Source organism: Buteo buteo, chromosome 4 (genome assembly GCF_964188355.1).
Source record: "Buteo buteo chromosome 4, bButBut1.hap1.1, whole genome shotgun sequence".
NCBI classification, from domain to species: Eukaryota; Metazoa; Chordata; class Aves; order Accipitriformes; family Accipitridae; genus Buteo; species Buteo buteo.
Genome location: NC_134174.1, coordinates 26,731,677 through 26,749,727, shown reverse-complemented (window position 1 = coordinate 26,749,727; position 18,051 = coordinate 26,731,677). Strand labels below are relative to the sequence as shown.

Genomic DNA, 18,051 nt, shown 5'->3' with positions numbered 1-18,051 from the left:
CCCACACCCCCGTCCCTGGGCTCTTTAAGTGTCCCCATATCCCTGTCCCTGGGGATACCCCGTGCACCAGCACTCCTGTCCTTAGGGACATCCCCAATGCCCCCCAAACCCCTATCCCTGGGGAACTGGGGACCCTAGTGTCCCTGCATCCCTGGGATCGCTGGGGACCCCTAGTGCCCCAAGCCCTGAATCCCTGAGAAACGTGGGACCCCTGTTACCCCCATTTCTGGGGAGCTGGGGTCCCTATTCTCCCCATCCCTGGAGATCCCAGGAGCTCCCAGTGTCCCCATCCCTGGACCTCTGTGGGACGGGGGATGCTGGTCACCCTGACACCGTTGTCTCCGGGGAACTGGGGACCCCCACGGTCCTCATACCCAGGTCCCTGTGGGAATGAGCGACCCCCCCATCACCCCCATCTTTGGGTAACCAGGGTTGCCTGATACCTTTGTCCCTGGGGAACTGGGGACCCCCATCCCGAGTCCCCCTACCCGGGCACCATCCCTGAGGTAACGGAGGGTTAACTCCACTCTGCACCCCTTACCACAGACCTGCGATCAGCTATTCGACGCCCCGTAGGTGGAGGCGTTTGCCTATCATCCCCATTAGCCAATAAGAGCCGCAACTCTCCCCAGAAAGGCGGGTTCAGCCACCTGTGCTGGAGGGGTGAATGCCGCTTAGTCTCCGCGCCCCTATAGGCTGCCTCACCTTCTCCTGCGCCAGCGATTGGTAGATTTTCCTGTCAATCAAATCCAACCACTTCAGCTAACAGGCGGGGCTTGTTGTCCTCTTCTGTCAGCCAGGTGCCACTCCAAGCGAGATGTGGCAGCCGATTGGCCGCTCTACCTATCTATCATCACCACCTGCGCCTGCCATTCGCCTCTCAGCAAGGCGGTGCCCACCCCCCCTCGGAGGGGAAGCATCTCCTTGAATCTCATTGGAAGGGCATCTTGCCCATCAACCACCGGCGATCCAGCCCATTGGTTCACCGCACAGCAGGCGCGGTTTGTAGCCGGGTCCCCCGCGGCGGCTCATTCCCGGGCGGACCTCGGCGATTGGTGGTGGCGCCGCGGGGAGGCGGGCGAAGGCGCGGAGGCGGCGCGTTGATTGGCTGAGGGGCGGGGCCACCTGTCAGTCAGTGTCAGTCAGGGCGGCGGCGGCGGCGGCGGCGGGTCCCCCCCCCCCTCCATGGCAGCGGCGGGGCCCGCGGCGGCCGCGGCTCCCGCTCGGCTCCAAGCGGCGGTGGCGGCGGGGGGACGCCGCGGGCCCCCCCCTCGGAGGCAGCCGGCGGTCGCCATGGCAGCGCTTCGCAGGTAGGAGGGGCCGGGAGGAGCGGCCCGCCCCCTTCGGGGGGGGGGGCTCCCTCCCTCAGGAATGGGGGGGGTGACCCCCCCGGGGGGGCTGTGGGGGGGTGATCGGGGGTAATCACCCCATTAAGGGTAGGGGGGGAATTGGGGGTAATCCCCCCTCCCCGGGGTGACCCCCCCCGGGGGGGGTATTGGGGGTAAAGCCCCCCTCTAGGCTATGAGGAGGGGGTGTCTATGGGGGTAATGGTGGGGGGGGTAATTTGGGGTAAATATTCCCCCCCTCCAGTCTATGGAGGGGGAACTAATTGGGGTTGCCACCCCCCCCCCCCAGCTGGGGAGTAATTGGGCGTACCTCCCATGCTTTTGGGGGTGTCCCCTCCATGGGGGGGGCATTGGGATAATCTTCCCCCTGACTATGGGGGTAGCTGGGGGTAAACCCCCCCCCCAGGACTATAGGGTAACTGGAGGATTCTCCCCCCCAGGCTAAGGAGGTAAATGGGGTTCCTCCCCACTTTTCGGGGGTAATTGGGGGTTTACCCCCCCCAGAGGAAACCACGGGGGTGCCCCCCACCTTGCTACAGCATGGAGAATTCAGGGCTGTATTGTGGAGGGGGGCATTGGGGGTACCCCAACACGCCATGGGGAGGCATTAGAGGTGCTCCCCCCCATAGAGGAGGACATTGGGGAGGGCGTCCCCCTATTCTCCTCCTTTATTGGGGCCCCCCACCATCGCAGCCTGCCGAGGGCTGTGCTCCTGTGTGCAAAGAGGGTGTTGTCCCTTGCTTCTTTTTCCCCGTAAAATAATGAGGTTTTGGTTAAAAAAAAAAGGAGAGGGGGAGTCTGCAGCAGGCAGCTGAGCTCCCCCCTATCACAGCCGCGGTCCCTAAATGTCATTTACTGGGGAGGAGGGAGGCTTTTATCACCCTCCACACCTAGTCAATGCACAACCACCCTCTCCACCAGCATCCCTGTGCCCCCCATTCTTGGGGAGGAGGCTTGGGGGGCTCCCTGGATGTCCCCCAAAACACACACACACCCCCCGCAGCCGCCTAGAAGATGGAGCAACCACGGCCGCAGCCCTTGGAGCCACGGCTTTGTGCCGTCCCCGGCGCGCCTCTCCTTTTGGGTTCAAACCTAGAGATTTTAGCTACGCTGGGACGACTCAGGTTTCCTATCAAATTACAGGTTTTTCCCCCAGATTCATCCTCCCTTTTTGATTTTTTCCCTTTTTCTGCTGGTTTTCCATCAATAGGGGCTTCACCAGCAGCGTTGCTGGCAGTGTTTAATACCTGCTGCCACCAGCAGCCTGGATGGGGGGAAAAAAACCCACCATATTTCGGTGAAAAATCCCAAAAGACCCCAAACCCTCCCAGTTTTGGGCGCATTTCAACCACTTTAGGACTGCGCAAAACATAAAAATCACCACCCGAGTGGCATTTTGGGTAGGTTTTCCCCAAAAAGCCACGTTTGGAAATGCATTTTGGTGGCCAGCATCGGGGGGGGGGGCAGTTTCCTCGCTCTGTTTTGGTGCTGAATTAAATTTTCACCTGTTTTTGTGTGGGTTTTGGTCGGTTTTAAACCTGGTGGCATTTTGGTGGGATTTTAGCTTAAAATTTGCACCTGCTTCATCCCCACTGGTGGCAAGACCCGCGATGTTTAAACCTATTTTTATCCATTTTCCTCCTCTTTCTGCAAACTGCAGATGTTGGTGAAGCTTGAGAATGTCCCGCTGAAATATTTGTGGTTTAATATTTTTTTTTTCCTTATCCGGTTCCTTTTGCATGTTAATAATAGGGGTTTCTGGCAAATTGGTGGATTTTTGATGGTTTGTGTTCGATGTGAAGTCAGCGTCGCTAGCCGGTGCCTCCAAAAATTGCTGCTGAAACTGGGGGTGAATCCCTGCTTTGATGAACTTTTAAGAGGCGGCGAAAGCAACACAGAAAAATCGCAGAAAGAGTTTGGAGACACGGCAAAAATGGTGCAAAAAAGATGCAAAACGGCACTGAGAGACGCTGAGAAAACAGTGTAGAAAATACTGTGAAAACGGGGTGGGAAAGGTGCAAAACAGCACTGAGAGACACTACAAAAATGGGTGGAAAAGGCATAAAATGACACAGAAAAGGCATAAAAGGGGGCAGAAAAGGCACGAAACACCACAGAAACGGTATGAAGCTCCACTGAAAAGCTGCGAAAATGGGTTGAAAAAGCTACGAATTGGCAGATTTTAAGTGCAAAGGGGAAATTTTAACGTTTTCCTCCCAAAACACTCTGGCTCAAGGTCGGCATCTTGACATCCTGCTGAAATTGGGCTTTTTTTACAGCATTTTGATTGAGCAATGGTATTTTGGGGGAAAATGAGCGGATATGATGGCGAGATGTGGGGACTTTGGGGACACATGGGGACCTTGAGGACTCTGCACTGCCCCATTGCACCTGGAAAGTTATTTTTTATTAACCCACCATCACAAATGGGCTGAAATTGGGATTGTGTGAGCCACTTTTTGGGCCAGTTTCCTAAAAACAGAGTCTAGGCACCATGGTGGCATTTCCAGGGCCATTTCCATCATTTTTTTCGCCAGATTTTCTCAGCACCATTGACAACCCCTTAGACTTTTTTTTTCCTCCAAATTCAATACCCATCACCCTGGAAAAAGCTCTTGGCATGACAGGAACCCCTGAAGGATGGCAGCCACCAGCTCCTTCCCTCCATGTTGGAAAACCAACAGGATTTCACCCCAAAAAACCCACTGAAAAATTTCAGCTTGCCTTTTCTCCTCTTTTCCCATTTCCACCTGTTTTTTATGGGTCTAATAAACAATATTGCCATCTGCCTACCTCATTTTTGGGTTGAAATCATGCATTTTGGCCATCCCATGCTCATCCACATGTGGTTGTTGCTTTCATTCCCCCCGCACACATTGACATGGAAATGAGCATTTTCCTAAAAAGCCATTTCAGGACGTTCTCGCAGCCCATTGAACCCTGACAGGTTGTGCTGTGGCCACTGTTTGACTGGTAACTTAGCATTTTGCAGCGAAGCCGCCGATGGCGCTCACTATTTTTTTTCATTAAAACAGTATTTTGGGTGATATCAGCCAGCAAGGTCTTGCAGGGAAATATTAATTATAGAAAATAAATTAACAGCTCTCCTGGAGATGAAGGCACTGCTGGACAAGCCCTGTCCCACGACGAGCAGCATGGGCCTGAATCAAATATAATCGAGGCTTTTTTTTCCCCTCCTTTATAAAATTTCCTGCTTAATAAGCAAATCTGCCTGATCCCGTTAACGATTGACCTGATTCTCCCCGCTTGCCCCGAAGCCGCTCTGTTAAATTTTGCTGGTTTTGGAAAACTGTTAACCAAACAGCGAGGGATTTTTGTTTTGCTCCACTGGCCAGTTTTTCCTCCCAAAAAAGGGGTTGGAAATGTGGCTTTTTGGTTAAAACCTCCCCAATTTATAGCTTAATCTGCGCAGAGAGTAAACTAAGCCCAGATCAGGTAAATCACACAGTCACAGCACATCCTTCAGGCGCTGCTGCTTTTTATTTCTTTCCTCCACTTTCTTCATCCCCTTTGGCCACAGCAGCGACTGAGCGTTCATTTTGCCAATCTTCAGCAGCATTTTTTTACCAAAAGGAAAGTTTTTCGGCCCAAAAAAGGCCAGAGCTGCCTTGAGGGATCCCAGTCCATGTTCATCCTCCAGCAAATCCCCACCGGAGGCACCACTTGAACTTCTCTTTTTGCAGCACTCCTCAATCCATCATTTTCTACCCCATTTCTGCCGGTCCCTGCAGTCCCAAACTGGGACTCATTCTTCCCCAGGGAGGCGTTTTTCCATAAAACACCACCAAAGTGGGCAAACTGGGCGACATCAACCCCTAAAGCACAATGAGGACAGCTTTCTGTAAATCCTCTCTTCCCATATTGGCCTGTTCCTTCCCAAAATGAGGGTACATTGGGCTTAATTCCAGTTTTTAGGCTAATTTAATTCAACTAATTTAGGGCAAACACTGGACGATGCGCTTAGAACTAGCTTGACATGAAAACTGGGCTTAAATGGGATCCTTTTAGGGAATTAAGTGAATATCTTGGTAGGCTGCAAACCGAGCAATGCTCACATCCTGTTTTCTATCAGATTAGCTAAAACAGGGGGGTTTAAGGGTTTTGAAGCAATGTGGTGAGGAGGAAAAGATGGGAGGATCACATCCCGCCCATGCTGGTGCTCGGCTTTCCAGGTGAGACCCCGAAATCCCCGCGGGCTCGGCACGCTGCCAGCCCCTGCCGCCATGGCGTCGCCGGCCATCAGCCCCGACTCGTCCTCCCACGAAGCCCTCTCCTCCGTCAACTCAGCACCGGCGTGTTCTCCCACCTCCGACTCGGAAAACCTCAGCCCCGACGAACTGGAGCTGCTGGCGAAGCTGGAGGAGCAAAATCGGTGAGTGCCAGCAGATATGTGCCTCATTTGGCCTTTTTATCATCCTTTTCTTTCAAGTATGTCCCTTAAAATCAAAGGCACTGGACAACAACGAGCCATTTCCCCCAAGCATTGCTCCAGCCAGGATAAAAACACTCCAGTTTCTTATTTTCAAGGTTATATTTTTCTCTTTGAAAGCAGCAGGGTTTGCTCGTTCAGGCAGGCAAAGGGGTTTTCTGGAAGGAGGCAGCTGTTTGGAAATAATAAACCCACCCACTTCGGTGGTGGGTTTTAAACCTGCTCTTGACAGGAAACGAGCCCTGAGGCTCACTTTGCCGAAATACTGGGCAAAAAGCTCCATCCCTGGCATTAAACTGGTGTTAAAATCAAGCCCTAAAATGCAAATTTCCTTGCAAAGCCATTTTTAAGCAAATTTACTTTGGAAAAAAACCATTGGAAATCTGTTTTTTAAGCAAATTATTAAAGAAACCATTCCCGGGCAACTGTCAGCATCTGGCTGGGGCAAATAGCCCATCCAGGTGCTGTTCTGGGGTGGTTTGGGGGAATATCTCCTCCTTCGGGGTGGTTTTGGGGGAATATCTGCTTATTTGGGGTGCTCTGGGGGGAATCTCTCTTCTTTTGGCATGGTTTTGGGGGAATCTCTCCTCCTTTCGCTTTTTTGGGGGGGAATATCTTCTTTTTTGGGACTGTTTTGGGGGACTCTTCTCCTTTGTGGCTGTTTGGTGGAATATCTCCTCGTTTGGGGCTGTTTGGGGGGAGTATCTCCTTTTTCGGGACCATTTTGGGGGAATCTCTTCTCCTTGGGTCCTGTTTTGGAGGAATATCTCCTCGTTTGGGGCAGTTTTGGGGGCTGTCTCCTCCTTTGGGGCTTTTTTGGGGCTATCTTGGTCTCTCGCAGGCTACTGGAGGCTGACTCCAAGTCGATGCGCTCCATGAATGGCTCACGAAGGAACAGCGGCTCCTCCTTGGTCTCCAGCTCCTCAGCCTCCTCCAACCTCAGCCACCTCGAGGAGGACACCTGGATCCTCTGGGGCCGCATCGTCAACGAGTGGGACGAGTGGCGGAAGAAGAAAGAGAAGCTGCTGAAGGTGAGGAAACTGCTTTATTTTTAACTCTATTTTAACCCCGCTGCAAAAATCTGCAGCCTCAGCATGACCTTCCCCGTGCCAGGACAGGACGATGTCTCCCCATCCACGAGGAGTTTCCGCATCTTCTTGAAACCCATTTTCTCAGGCTTTTGCCCCATTTTTGCACAGGAGCTCATCCGCAAAGGGATCCCCCACCACTTCCGTGCCATTGTCTGGCAGCTGCTCTGCAGTGCCACCGACATGCCCGTCAAAAACCAATACTCGGAGCTGCTCAAGATGTCCTCTCCCTGTGAGAAGCTCATCCGACGGGATATCGCCCGTACCTACCCAGAGCACGAGTTCTTCAAGGGACAGGACAGTCTGGGCCAGGAGGTGCTCTTCAATGTCATGAAGGTAATGTCTTTCCTCGAACGTCAATGGATCTTGGCCATAGCCCAGACACTGCTTTGGGTTTTGAAGCTGTTTTAAGTGGATATTAATTTTTGATGGGTTTGGTTTCCACCACAAACTCCTGGAACCATCACTTCTTGCAGTGTGACAGGTCTTTCCTTGCAAAGCGACCTCATTCCCCAGACCTCATTTTTCCTGTTGAGTTTTACTCTGAATTAAGAAACAAATAGTTGAGTATTTGGGGGTCTAAATTCAAGTTTGCAGCAACATTGTGCTCACAGGAGGTGTTGTCAACCAAAAAAAAGCTATTTTTGATGTCATGGTCAAGGCTTCCCTCCACTGTTGGCCTCCCACAGCAAGCAGGGATGGTGGCCCCGCGAATCCCCCTGCTCACACGTATATTTATTTTGAATTTTTTTCCTCCTTCCAGGCCTATTCACTGGTGGATCGGGAGGTTGGATACTGCCAGGGTAGCGCCTTCATCGTGGGACTGCTGCTAATGCAGGTTTGTGATGACTCCAGGGCGAGGAGGGGCTGCCGATGGGTTTTCAACACCCTCCAGAGACATGGTAGAATGGGGTTGGGAAGTGGGAGCCTTTTTCTTGATCCTCAGGAGCAAAATGGGCTCATTTCCACCATCCCACTTACTCCTGATGGGTTTAAAATCCCCCATTCGCATTTCCCTTCACCCAGGGACGGGTTCTGGCACATCCCATCCCATCACCTAATGGGAAGAGGCTCCGCATCTGGAGCTGCCAGCAGAGGTTCAAGGGGGAATTCATGTACCTTTGGGTCTCCAGATGCCTGAGGAGGAGGCCTTCTGCGTGTTTGTGAGGCTGATGCAGGAATACCGCTTACGGGAGCTCTTCAAACCCAGTATGGCTGAGCTGGGGCTCTGCATCTACCAGTTTGAGTACATGTTGCAGGTAGGCACCACCCCATGCCCCCCAGAACTCTCAGGGTGGCAAGAACCGGTGGGTGGATCTGGGGGACGAGGACAGGGAGAGGTAGGAGTGAGGTGGCAGCTCTTGGGAGAAATGGGTTCTTCCAGTGGAGCTCGTGTCCAGTGATACAGATCCTGGGGATGTCTATGCTCTGAGGACCATCCATGATTTTTCAAGGGGGACATCAGTGAGTCCCCAAGAATGTCCACAACATATGCTGGGGGCATCCATGAGACCCCAGGACAACTCCATGAGGTGCCCCAGGCACCATCTGTGAGACCCTGGGGCCCACCAGTGAGACACCCAAAGGAACCGGCCATGAGACACCCCAGGGACCATCCACAAGATGCCCTGAGGGACATCCATGAGCCCCTGGTGACCATCCACGAGCCCCCCCCCCACCAGGAGACCTTCCATGAGACCCCCACAAGACCTCATGGACCTGTTCAAACCTCAACAGCCATGAATGACCCCTAAAAACATTCACTGTTCCCTGTTTCTCTTCATTTCCCCCATTTCTCACGTCCAGGAGCAGCTACCGGAGCTGAACATCCACTTCCGCTCACAGAGCTTCCTCACCTCCATGTACGCCTCGTCCTGGTTCCTCACCCTCTTCCTCACCACCTTCCCTCTTCCCGTGGCCACACGTGTCTTCGACATCTTCATGTACGAGGTAATGGGGCCGTGGCCAACACCATAAATCACAAAGGGACCACAACCATGTTTTCCACTTGGATGTGGAAATGTTCTCCCTGCGCCAGCTGGTCTGGTTTTGGGGAGAAAAACCCCAAACCCCGGGTGGGAAAGGTGATGGCGTGGGGTCAAGCGTGGACCCTTCCCACAGGGGCTGGAGATTGTCTTCCGCGTGGGGATGGCGCTGCTGCAGTTCAACCAGGCCGAGCTCGTCCAGCTCGACATGGAGGGCATGTCCCAGGTACGTGCCCATGGACATGGGACATGTTTGGGGGTGGGTTTGTCCAACAGGATGTATTTGGGGACAGATTTGTCCAATGGGACATGTTTTGGGGTGGATTTAGGCAACAGGACATATTTTGGGGTGGATTTGTACAACAGGGCATCCAAGGGGATGTATTTTGGGGCAGATTTGTCCAAGGGGATGTAGTTTGGGGCAGATTTACCCCCACATTTAGTATTTCCGGGCAGGTTTCTCCCAACTGGATGTGTTTGTGGACCAGTTTATGCAAGAGGCCTTATTTTGTGGTGGATTTGTGCAATGGGTTGTATTTTAGGTTTACGTGATGGGCCATATTTTGGGGGTGGTTTATGCAGTAAGTTGTATTTTGGGGTGAATTTACGCAACAAGGGTGTGTTTTGAGGCAGATTTATCCAACAGGCCCTATTTTGGGGCTGGTTTTACCCAACGGACCCTACTTTGGGGCTGGTTTACGTGATGGCCTGTATTTTGGGGCCATGTTTCATGGCTGGTTTCTGCACCCGTAGTACTTCCAGAAGGTGATCCCACACCAGTTCGACAGTTGCCCCGACAAGCTCATCCTCAGGGCCTTCCAGGTCAAGTACAACCCCAAGAAGATGAAGAGGTAAGAGGGGGAGATGGGTTCCTGCGCTTGGATGGGGTCCCCCCAGCAACCATGGGGCGCAGGGCCAGGGGGTCTGCTCCCCATCCTCGTGTCCCAGCCTGTCCCCATGTCCCGAGCAGGCTGGAGAAGGAGTACGCTGCCATCAAGAACAAAGAGATGGAGGAGCAGATCGAGATCAAGGTGAGATGGGTCAAGTGTTGGCATCCTGGGGCCGCTTGAGCCATCCTCATGGCCGCTTGGCCCATCCCTGGGGCCAGCTGAGCCCTCCTGACATAGTGTAGCCCATCCCTGGGGCCATCTAAGCCATCCCAGGACCACTTTGGCTCATCCCAGGGTCACTTGACCCATTCCCAGAGCTGTCTGAGCCATCCTGGGATGGCTTAGCCCATCCCCACGGCCATTTAAGCCATCCCAGGGCCACTTTGACTCATCCCTGGGGTCACTTTGAGCCATCCTGGGGCCATGTAGCCCATTCCTGGGGCCACTTGAGCCATCTCAGGGTGGCTTAGCCTCTCCCTGGAACCACTTGACTTGTCACTAGGGCCACTTGAGCCCTCCTGGGGCAGCTTGAGCCCTCCTGGGGCAGCTTAGCCTATCCCCAGGGCCATTTAAGTCATCCTGATGCCACTTTGACCTATCCCAAGGGCCATTTAAAGTGTCCCCAAGGCCACTTGACCTGTCACAGAGCAGTTTGAGCCATCCCAGGGCCACTTTCACCCATCCTTGGGGACGTTTAGCCCATCCCTGGGACCATCTAAGCCATCCTGGGGCCACCATAACCCATCCCGTGGCCATTTAAGCTGTCCCCAGGGCCATGTAAGCCATCCCAGGGCCACTTTGTCCTATCTTCAGGGTTGTTTGAGCCATCCCAGGGCCACTTGACCCATACCTGAGGCCACTGGAGCCATTCAGGGACAGCTTAGCCTATGCCCGGGGTCACTTTACCTTGAGTCCCCCTGCCCCCAAGCTGTCCCCAGGCTCAGTGACCCCCCTGGGGACATCAAACCCACCCCAGGGCTGATTCCTCCCCATTTTTGCCCCCCAGCGCCTCCGCACCGAGAACCGCCTGCTGAAACAGCGCATTGAAACCCTGGAGAAGGTGAGCCCCACGTCCGGCACCCCAGACCCCCCCGGGAGCACCCCAAAACCCCGCTGGGGGCACCCAAACCCCCCCTGGAGCACCCAAAATGTCCCCCGGAGCACCCCAAACTCCCCTGAGGCACCTATACCGCCACTGCCCAGAGATCATGGCACCCATGGGTGCAACCTTGTAACCTCCAGCACCCCTTTTATGGGCCACACCCCCAAAATCTCCCCTCCCAGCACCATTTTGGTGCAGAAATAGGACATTTAAGTCCAGCGAGTGCCTACTTCATCATTTTTCCACACAAAGTCTCCCTCCAGGAGGTGGGAAATGCTCCATTTTAGTGCAAAACGCCACCATCGCTGTGTTTTCCCCCCGGCATGGAGGGAAAAGAGCTAAAAATCCTTGGAAAACACTCCAAAACGGGAACCGATGATGCGCGGGAAGGTTGCCGGGTGCCTCTGCTTCGTGGCTTCTCTCGCTGCCTCCGTCTCCTTCGTTTATCTTGTTACGTCTCTCCTCTCTTTCTCTCTCTTCTCCGCCGGCGGCCGCAGGAGAGCGCGGCTCTCGCCGACAGGCTCATCCAGGTAGCGTCAAAAATAGCTGTTTTTCTCTTTTCTGCTGCATTTTAACCCTTTTCTTCCCCCTTTTGCTTCCCAGCCCGCCTGCGTCTGGCTCATTTGGGGAAGATTTGCCCTTTTTCCTGCTTTTCTGGAGGCTCCCGCGCACCTTCCCCGCTTTGGGGGGTGGGGGGGAAGGAGGATATGGGGGGCGGTTGGTGAAAATTGGGGGGTTTGGCCCATTTTGGGCCTCGGTGGAAAGTGGGGGGTGGCGCGGTGGCATATGAGGGTGGGGTTTGGCCAAGATGGGGTAAAAGCTGCCATTTTGATGAGTTTGACCAAAATAGGTGGATTTTGAGCGGAAGGTTGTGGGTCGTGGGGTGAAAGAGGCTCAGAGGGGACAAAATGTCCCTGGAGGTCCCCACAGGGCTGCTGTCACCTCCTTGTCCTTGATGTCACCTGCTGTGGGGCTGGTGTCACCCCCAGGGCTGGCGTCACCTCCTTCATCCCCGATGTCACCCCCCTTGTCCCCAGTGTCACCCACTACCAGGCTGGTGTCACCCACCACAGGGCCAGCATCACTCTGGTGTCACCCCCTCGTCCCTGCTGTCACCCTCTGCGGAGGGGGCTGGCGTCACCCCCTCATTGCTGGCATCACCCCCTTGTCCCCAGTGTCATTCCCTTGTCCCCAGCCTCACCCACTGTGGGACTGGCGTCACTCCTCATCCCTGGTGTCACCCCCTCATGTCCCCAGCATCACCCCCTTGTCCCCACCACCCCTCCACTGCCACCACACCCCTCCCAGTGACACGCTGCGGGGAGGAGAACCGGTCACGCCATGCCATGGTGGTGACACGTCCCCGCTGTCCCCAGGGCCAAGTGACACGGGCACAGGAGGCAGAGGAGAACTACATCATCAAGCGGGAACTGGCGGTGGTGAAGCAACGCTGCACCTCGGCCACCGAGAACCTGCAGCGTGCCCAGACCACCATCCGGCAGCTGCAGGACCAGCAGGTCGGTGTCCCCAAATTGTCCCCAGATGTCCCCAAGCGTGCCCATCGCCCCCACACATCCCCCTTTCAATTCGCGCCCTGCTGCAGCCCAGATTTGGGTGCGGGTGGTGGGTGCCACCGCCGTGGGCAAGGCGGGGACAGGCGTTGTGCCCCATGGGTGACACGTTGGGGACGGTGGCAGGGGAATCCACGCTTCAGCGAGGAGTTTGTCACCCACCTGGAGACGGAGCTGGAGCAGTCACGGCTGCGGGAGAGCGAGACCCTCAGCGCCCTCAAGGAGATGCAGGATAAAGTCCTCGACATGGAGAAGGTGGTGGGGACAGCTCGCGGGTGTCATGCTGGTGGCCCTAGGGACAGGGATGGTCCCACGAGTGGCCCTGGGGAGTGTCACACAAGTGGTCTTGGGGACAGGGTCTGTCACACAAGGGGTCTTGGGGGGTCCTGGACCTGGTGTCCCCTGTCCCTGGGGATCCCCTGTGCCACACAAGTGTCCCCAGGGTTCCCCCTGTGCCCGGGGATCCCCTGTGCCACATGTCCCTGGTGGATCCTTTGTCCCCAGTGTCCTCCGTCATCTCCCTAACACCTTATGAGTGTCCCCACCTCCACCTGGCAGAGGGGGACAAGCCCCCAGTGCCACCACCCTGGGGTGTCCCTACCAATGACCAGTGCCACCACCCCAAGGTGACCCTGATGACATCCAGTGACACTCCCTTGGGATTGTCCCTGCCCTGGGCTGCCCCCACTGATAATCTGATGCCCTTGCCCTCGGTTGCCCCCACCCCTGGGTGTCCCCACTGATGTCCCCCGTGTCCCCACAGAGGAACAGCCTGCTGCCGGACGAGGACAATGTGGTGCGGCTGCAGGAGGAGCTGCAGGCGCTGGCGCTGCGCGAGGCCGAGGCCGTCAAGTCACTGACGGAGCTGCAGCAGCAGGTGAAGGATCTCAGTGACAGCTGGCAGGTAAGGACCTGGATGCCTGGGTCCCCTCCTGGATGCCTGGGTGTCCCCCCCAGACACCTGGGTGCCCCCCTGGATGCCTGAGTCCCTTCTCGATGCCTGGGTCCCTCCCAGACACCTGGGTCACCCCCCAGATGCCTGGGTCCTCTCCCAGCCACCTGGGTCCCTTCCCGGTCACCTGAGTCCCTTGTCCTGACACTGGGACCCCTCCTGGACACCAGGTTCCCTCACCTTGACACCCGGGTCCCTCCTGGGTCCCCTCCTGGCCACCTGGGTCCCTTGTCCTGATACCAGGTCTCCTCCTAGACACGTGGGTCTCCTCCTGGCCACCTAGGTCCCTTGTTCCAACATCTGGGTCCCCTCCTGTCCACCTGGGTCCTTTGTCTTGACACCTGTGTCCCCTCCTGGCCACCTAGGTTCCTTGTCCCCACATATGGGTCCCCTCCAGGCCACCTGGATCCCTTGTCCTGATGCCTGGGTCCCCTCCTGGCCATCTGGGTCCCTCATCCTAATGCCTCTATCCCCTCCCATCCGCCTAGGTCCCTCACCCTGCCACCCAGGTCCCTTGTTCCAACATCTAGGTCCCTTCCTGGCCACCTGGGTCCCTTGTCCTGACACCAGGTCCCCTCCCAGACATGTGGGTCCCCTCCTGGCCACCTAGGTCCCTTGTTCCAACATCTGGGTCCCCCCCTGTCCACCTGGGTCCCCTCCTGTCCACCTGGGTCCCTTGTCCCAACGCCCGTGTCCCCTCCCTGCCACCCGTATCCCTCATCCCAACGCCTCTGTCCCTTCCCGTCCACCCGGGTCCCTCACCCTGCCACCCCGGGGTCCCCACGGGGGCCATCCGGGTCCCCCCATCCACCTGGCGGGTGCCTGATGGGTGTGGGGCGCAGGCGGGCCGGGCGGGCGGGCGCTGGAAGGAGTCCCCGCGGCGGAGCAACGCCAACGCGCTGCAAGAGGCCGTGGTGGCAGCGCGGCTGCGGGAGGCCCAGGCCCAGGCTGAGCTGCGGGCGCTGCGCCAGCGGGTGCTGCAGCTCGAGACGCAGGTCAGAGCCTGGGCCGCATCCTGATGGGGGGCTGGGGGTGGGGGCTGAACTGGGGGGTACGGGGCCTAGGGGTGCTGAACCGGGGGGTGCTGGCGTTGTGGGTGCTGGACTAGGGGTGCTGGGTCCATGGGTGCTGGGTGCCTGCACACCCAGGGCCAGATCCAGGCAGAGCAGACCCGTGCGGAGCTATGGGAGCTGGGGGGTGGGAGCAGGGCAAGGGGGGTGACAGGGACCGGGGAGAGGGTGGTGACAGTCCTGTCCCCTCCCTGCAGGGCCAGATCCAGCGCACGGTGCTGGGCCGGGCGGAGCAGACCTGCGCGGGGCTGCGGGAGCAGCTGCGGCTGGCGGCGGCGCAGAGCAAGGGGCTGCAGGCGCAGCTCAGCGAGAGCCACCGCAAACACGCCGAGGCCCAGTGCAAGGTGGGACGCTTGGGGACACCTCGGGGACAACCCCGAGCCCTCTTCTGTCACCTCCCTGGGGGCAGCCGTGGGTGCTCACCATCCCCTCCCCAGGGGTATCCCTGTCCCCTCCCCTGGGGCACCCACAGACCCCCCTCAGGGACACCCGCAGACCCTCCCTTGTCCCCTCCTGGTGGGGACACCGCTGTCCCCTCCCCAGGGACACCAACAGCCTTTCTCCTGGGGTCACCGTGTCCACTTCTGGAGGGCCACCATGTCCCCTCCAACGGGGTCAGTGTATCCCCTCTGAGAGGGTCCCAATGTCACCTCCCACAGGGTCCCCATGTCCCCTCCAGCAGCGTCCTATCACCCCCTCCAATGGTGTCCCCTTGTCTCCTCCACCAGGGTCCCCACGTCCCCTCAAAAGGGGTCAATGTGTCACCTCTGAGAGGGTCTCGATGTCCCCTCCCATGGTGTCCCCATATCCCCTCCAATGGGGTGCCAGTGTCCCCTCCCTTGGGGTCCCCATGTCCCCTCCAACAGGAACCCCATGTCCCCTCCTGTGGGGTGCCAGTGTCCCCTCCTATAGTGTCCCCACGTCCCCTCCAACGGGCTCCCATCACCCTCAACGTCCCCTCCAACGGCCTTCCCTTGTCCCTGGGGACTGGGGGGGGGACTGGAGCCTCCCCTGGTTGCGGGGAGTGACACAGGGGTGGCACTGGTGTGGCACCGACTGACACGGATGTCCCCAGAGCAAGGAGGAGGTGATGGCAGTGCGGCTGCGCGAGGCCGACAGCATGGCAGCCCTGGCCGAGATGCGACAGCGCGTCGCCGAGCTGGAGATCCAGGTGAGCGGGGACGAGGGGACGGGGTGGGGGGGGACGAGGCGGGGGGGGAAACGGGGTGACAGGGTGACAGGAGGGGGACGGGCACCCGCTGACCCGCGCGCACCCGCAGAGGGAGGAGGGCATGATCCAGGGGCAGCTCAACCACTCGGACGCCGCCCAGTACATCCGCCAGCTCAAGGACCACATCGACGAGCTCAAGGCCGAGGTAAGGCACCCATGGGTGCTGCGGCACCCACGTCCTGCGCTCACGGGTGCCGCAGGACCCTGTACCCTGCACCCACGGGTGCTGCAGGACCCCCTACCCTGCACCCACGGGTGCTGCAGGATCCTGTATGCTGCACCCATGGGTTCTTGGGGACCCACGTCCTGCACCCACGGGTGCTGGGAGACCTGTACCCTGCACCCGTGGGTGCTGTGGGACCCACATCCTGCACCCACAAGTGCTGGGGGATCCGTACCCTGCACCCACGGGTGCTGGGGGATCTGTACCCTGTACCCACGAGTGCTGGGGGATCCATATCCTGCACCCACAGATGCTGTGGGATCTGTACCCTGCACCCACGGGTTCTGGGATGACCCACACCCTGTACCCGTGGGTGCTGTGGCACCCATGTCCTGCGCCCACGGGTGCCGCAGGACCCTGTACCCTGCACTCACGGGTGCTGTGGGACCCACGTCCTGCACCCACAAGTGCTGGGGGATCCGTGCCCTGCACCCACGGGTGCTGGGGGATCTGTACCCTGTACCCACGGGTGCTGTGGGTCCCCCATACAGGGTCCAGCACCCACACAATGTCTCGGGGACCCTTCCCTGGGGCGGGGGGTCACCCTGCCTACTGGGGACAGAGGACATCATCCCCTGTCCCTGGCATGGTGGGGTCACCCCCCCCACACACACACACCCCCGGGGAAGGGTCCCCGATGTCCCCAAGGCCAGGACACATCGGGGACAGTCCCCGAGCAGGGCTGTGCTGGGCGCTGGTGCCATCGGTGACGTCCCCTGGGTGCTGTTGGCGACGTCCCCGCAGAGCCACGTGGCACCGGGACAGCTGGTGACAATGTCTCTCCCCATCTCTCCTCCCTCCTCCCCTTCTCTGCTGTCCCTTGTCCCCTCCTGTCCCCTCTCCTGTCCCTTTGTCCCCTCCTGTCCCCCACCCCTCTGCCTGTCTTGTCCTCCACCCGTCACCTGGTCCTTCCCTGTCTCTTTGTCCCTTGTCCCTGTCCCCTTGTCTTCAACACTGTCCCCATCCCCTCGTCCCCTCTCTGTGTCCCCTCTTCCCCCATCCATGTCCCCTTGTCCCTGTTCCCTTGTCGCCCATCCCCTTCTTCCCTGTCCCATTCCCCACATGCCCTCGTCCCTTGTCCCCTTGTCCCTGTCCCCCATCTCCTTGTCCCCTGTCCCATCCCCTGTCCCCTTATCCCCATCTCTCTGTTCCCTGTCCCCATGTCCCCTTGTCCCCATCCCCTTGTCCCTGTCCCCTTGACCCCATCCCTATCCCTTTGTTCCCTGTCCCCTTATCCCATGTCCCCTTGTCACTCATCCTCTTATCTCATCACCCATCATGATCCCATGTCCCTTGTCCCTCTCCCCTTGTCCCTGTCCCCTTGTCCCCATCCCTTTGTCCCCATCCCCTTGTCCCCCGTCCCCTCGGCCCCATCCCTATTCCCTTGTTCCCTGTCCCCTTGTCCCCCATCCCCTTGTCCCATCACCTATCGTGTTCCCATGTCCCATGTCCCCTGTCCCTCTCTCCTTGTCCCCATCCCCTTGTCCCATCACCTATCGTGTTCCCATGTCCCTTGTCCCCTGTCCCCTTGTCCCCTGTCCCCGCAGATCCGGCTGCTGCGGGGGCCGCTGGCCTTCGGGGCGGTGGGGCTGGGGACACGCCTGGGGGACGAGGACTCGCTGGGTTCCTCCGACGAGGAGCTGCCACCCTTCGCCCTGACCCACGGGGACATCGGGGACCTCGGGGACCTCGGGGACATGGGGGACAGCAGCGACAGCGAGACCGAGGGGGCGCCTACGGCACCGTGACCCACGGGGACATCGGGGACGTGGGGGACAACAGCGACCGGCGAGATCGAGGGGGGCACCTGTAGCGCCCTGATCCACGGGGACGCTGGGGGAACGTTGGGAACGTGGGGAACAGCGGTGACGGTGAGCCCAAGGGGCCACCCCGGGGACCCTGACCCGTGGGGACATCGGGGACCCGCCAGCCCCACGGCACCCTGGGGACACCTGGGGGACATTGAGGGTCCCCCGGGGGACGCTGAGGACACCCACGGCACCCAGCAGAGACTGAGGGACACCCAGAGGACACTAAGGGACACCCGTGGGTCCCAGGGGACACTGAGGGACACCCAGGGGACACTCGGGGACAGCCAGAGGACACTAAGGGACACCCACAACACCCAGGGGACACCCGTGGG

The 18,051-nt window shown here is 58.3% G+C and overlaps 1 protein-coding gene across 3 annotated transcripts; it reads left to right on the top strand.

Moving 5' to 3' along the window:
- Positions 1 to 1,164: 1,164 nt before the first annotated feature.
- EVI5L (ecotropic viral integration site 5 like) lies at positions 1,165 to 17,659 on the top strand. 3 transcript variants are annotated; one of them, XM_075025227.1, is made up of 20 exons: positions 1,165 to 1,310; positions 5,540 to 5,739; positions 6,638 to 6,827; positions 6,996 to 7,220; positions 7,648 to 7,722; positions 8,018 to 8,143; positions 8,691 to 8,834; positions 9,006 to 9,095; positions 9,623 to 9,720; positions 9,840 to 9,900; positions 10,766 to 10,819; positions 11,359 to 11,391; positions 12,238 to 12,378; positions 12,559 to 12,687; positions 13,196 to 13,336; positions 14,227 to 14,379; positions 14,652 to 14,798; positions 15,530 to 15,625; positions 15,735 to 15,830; positions 17,456 to 17,659. In XM_075025227.1, the coding sequence occupies exons 2-20, from the start codon at positions 5,591 to 5,593 to the stop codon at positions 17,654 to 17,656; spliced, it is 2,349 nt and encodes a 782-aa protein (XP_074881328.1). In that variant the 5' UTR covers positions 1,165 to 1,310; positions 5,540 to 5,590; the 3' UTR covers positions 17,657 to 17,659. The 3 variants fall into 3 exon arrangements, with proteins under 3 accessions (XP_074881328.1, XP_074881329.1, XP_074881330.1); XM_075025228.1 differs by lacking the exon at positions 11,359 to 11,391; XM_075025229.1 differs by lacking the exon at positions 15,735 to 15,830.
- Positions 17,660 to 18,051: the final 392 nt, after the last annotated feature.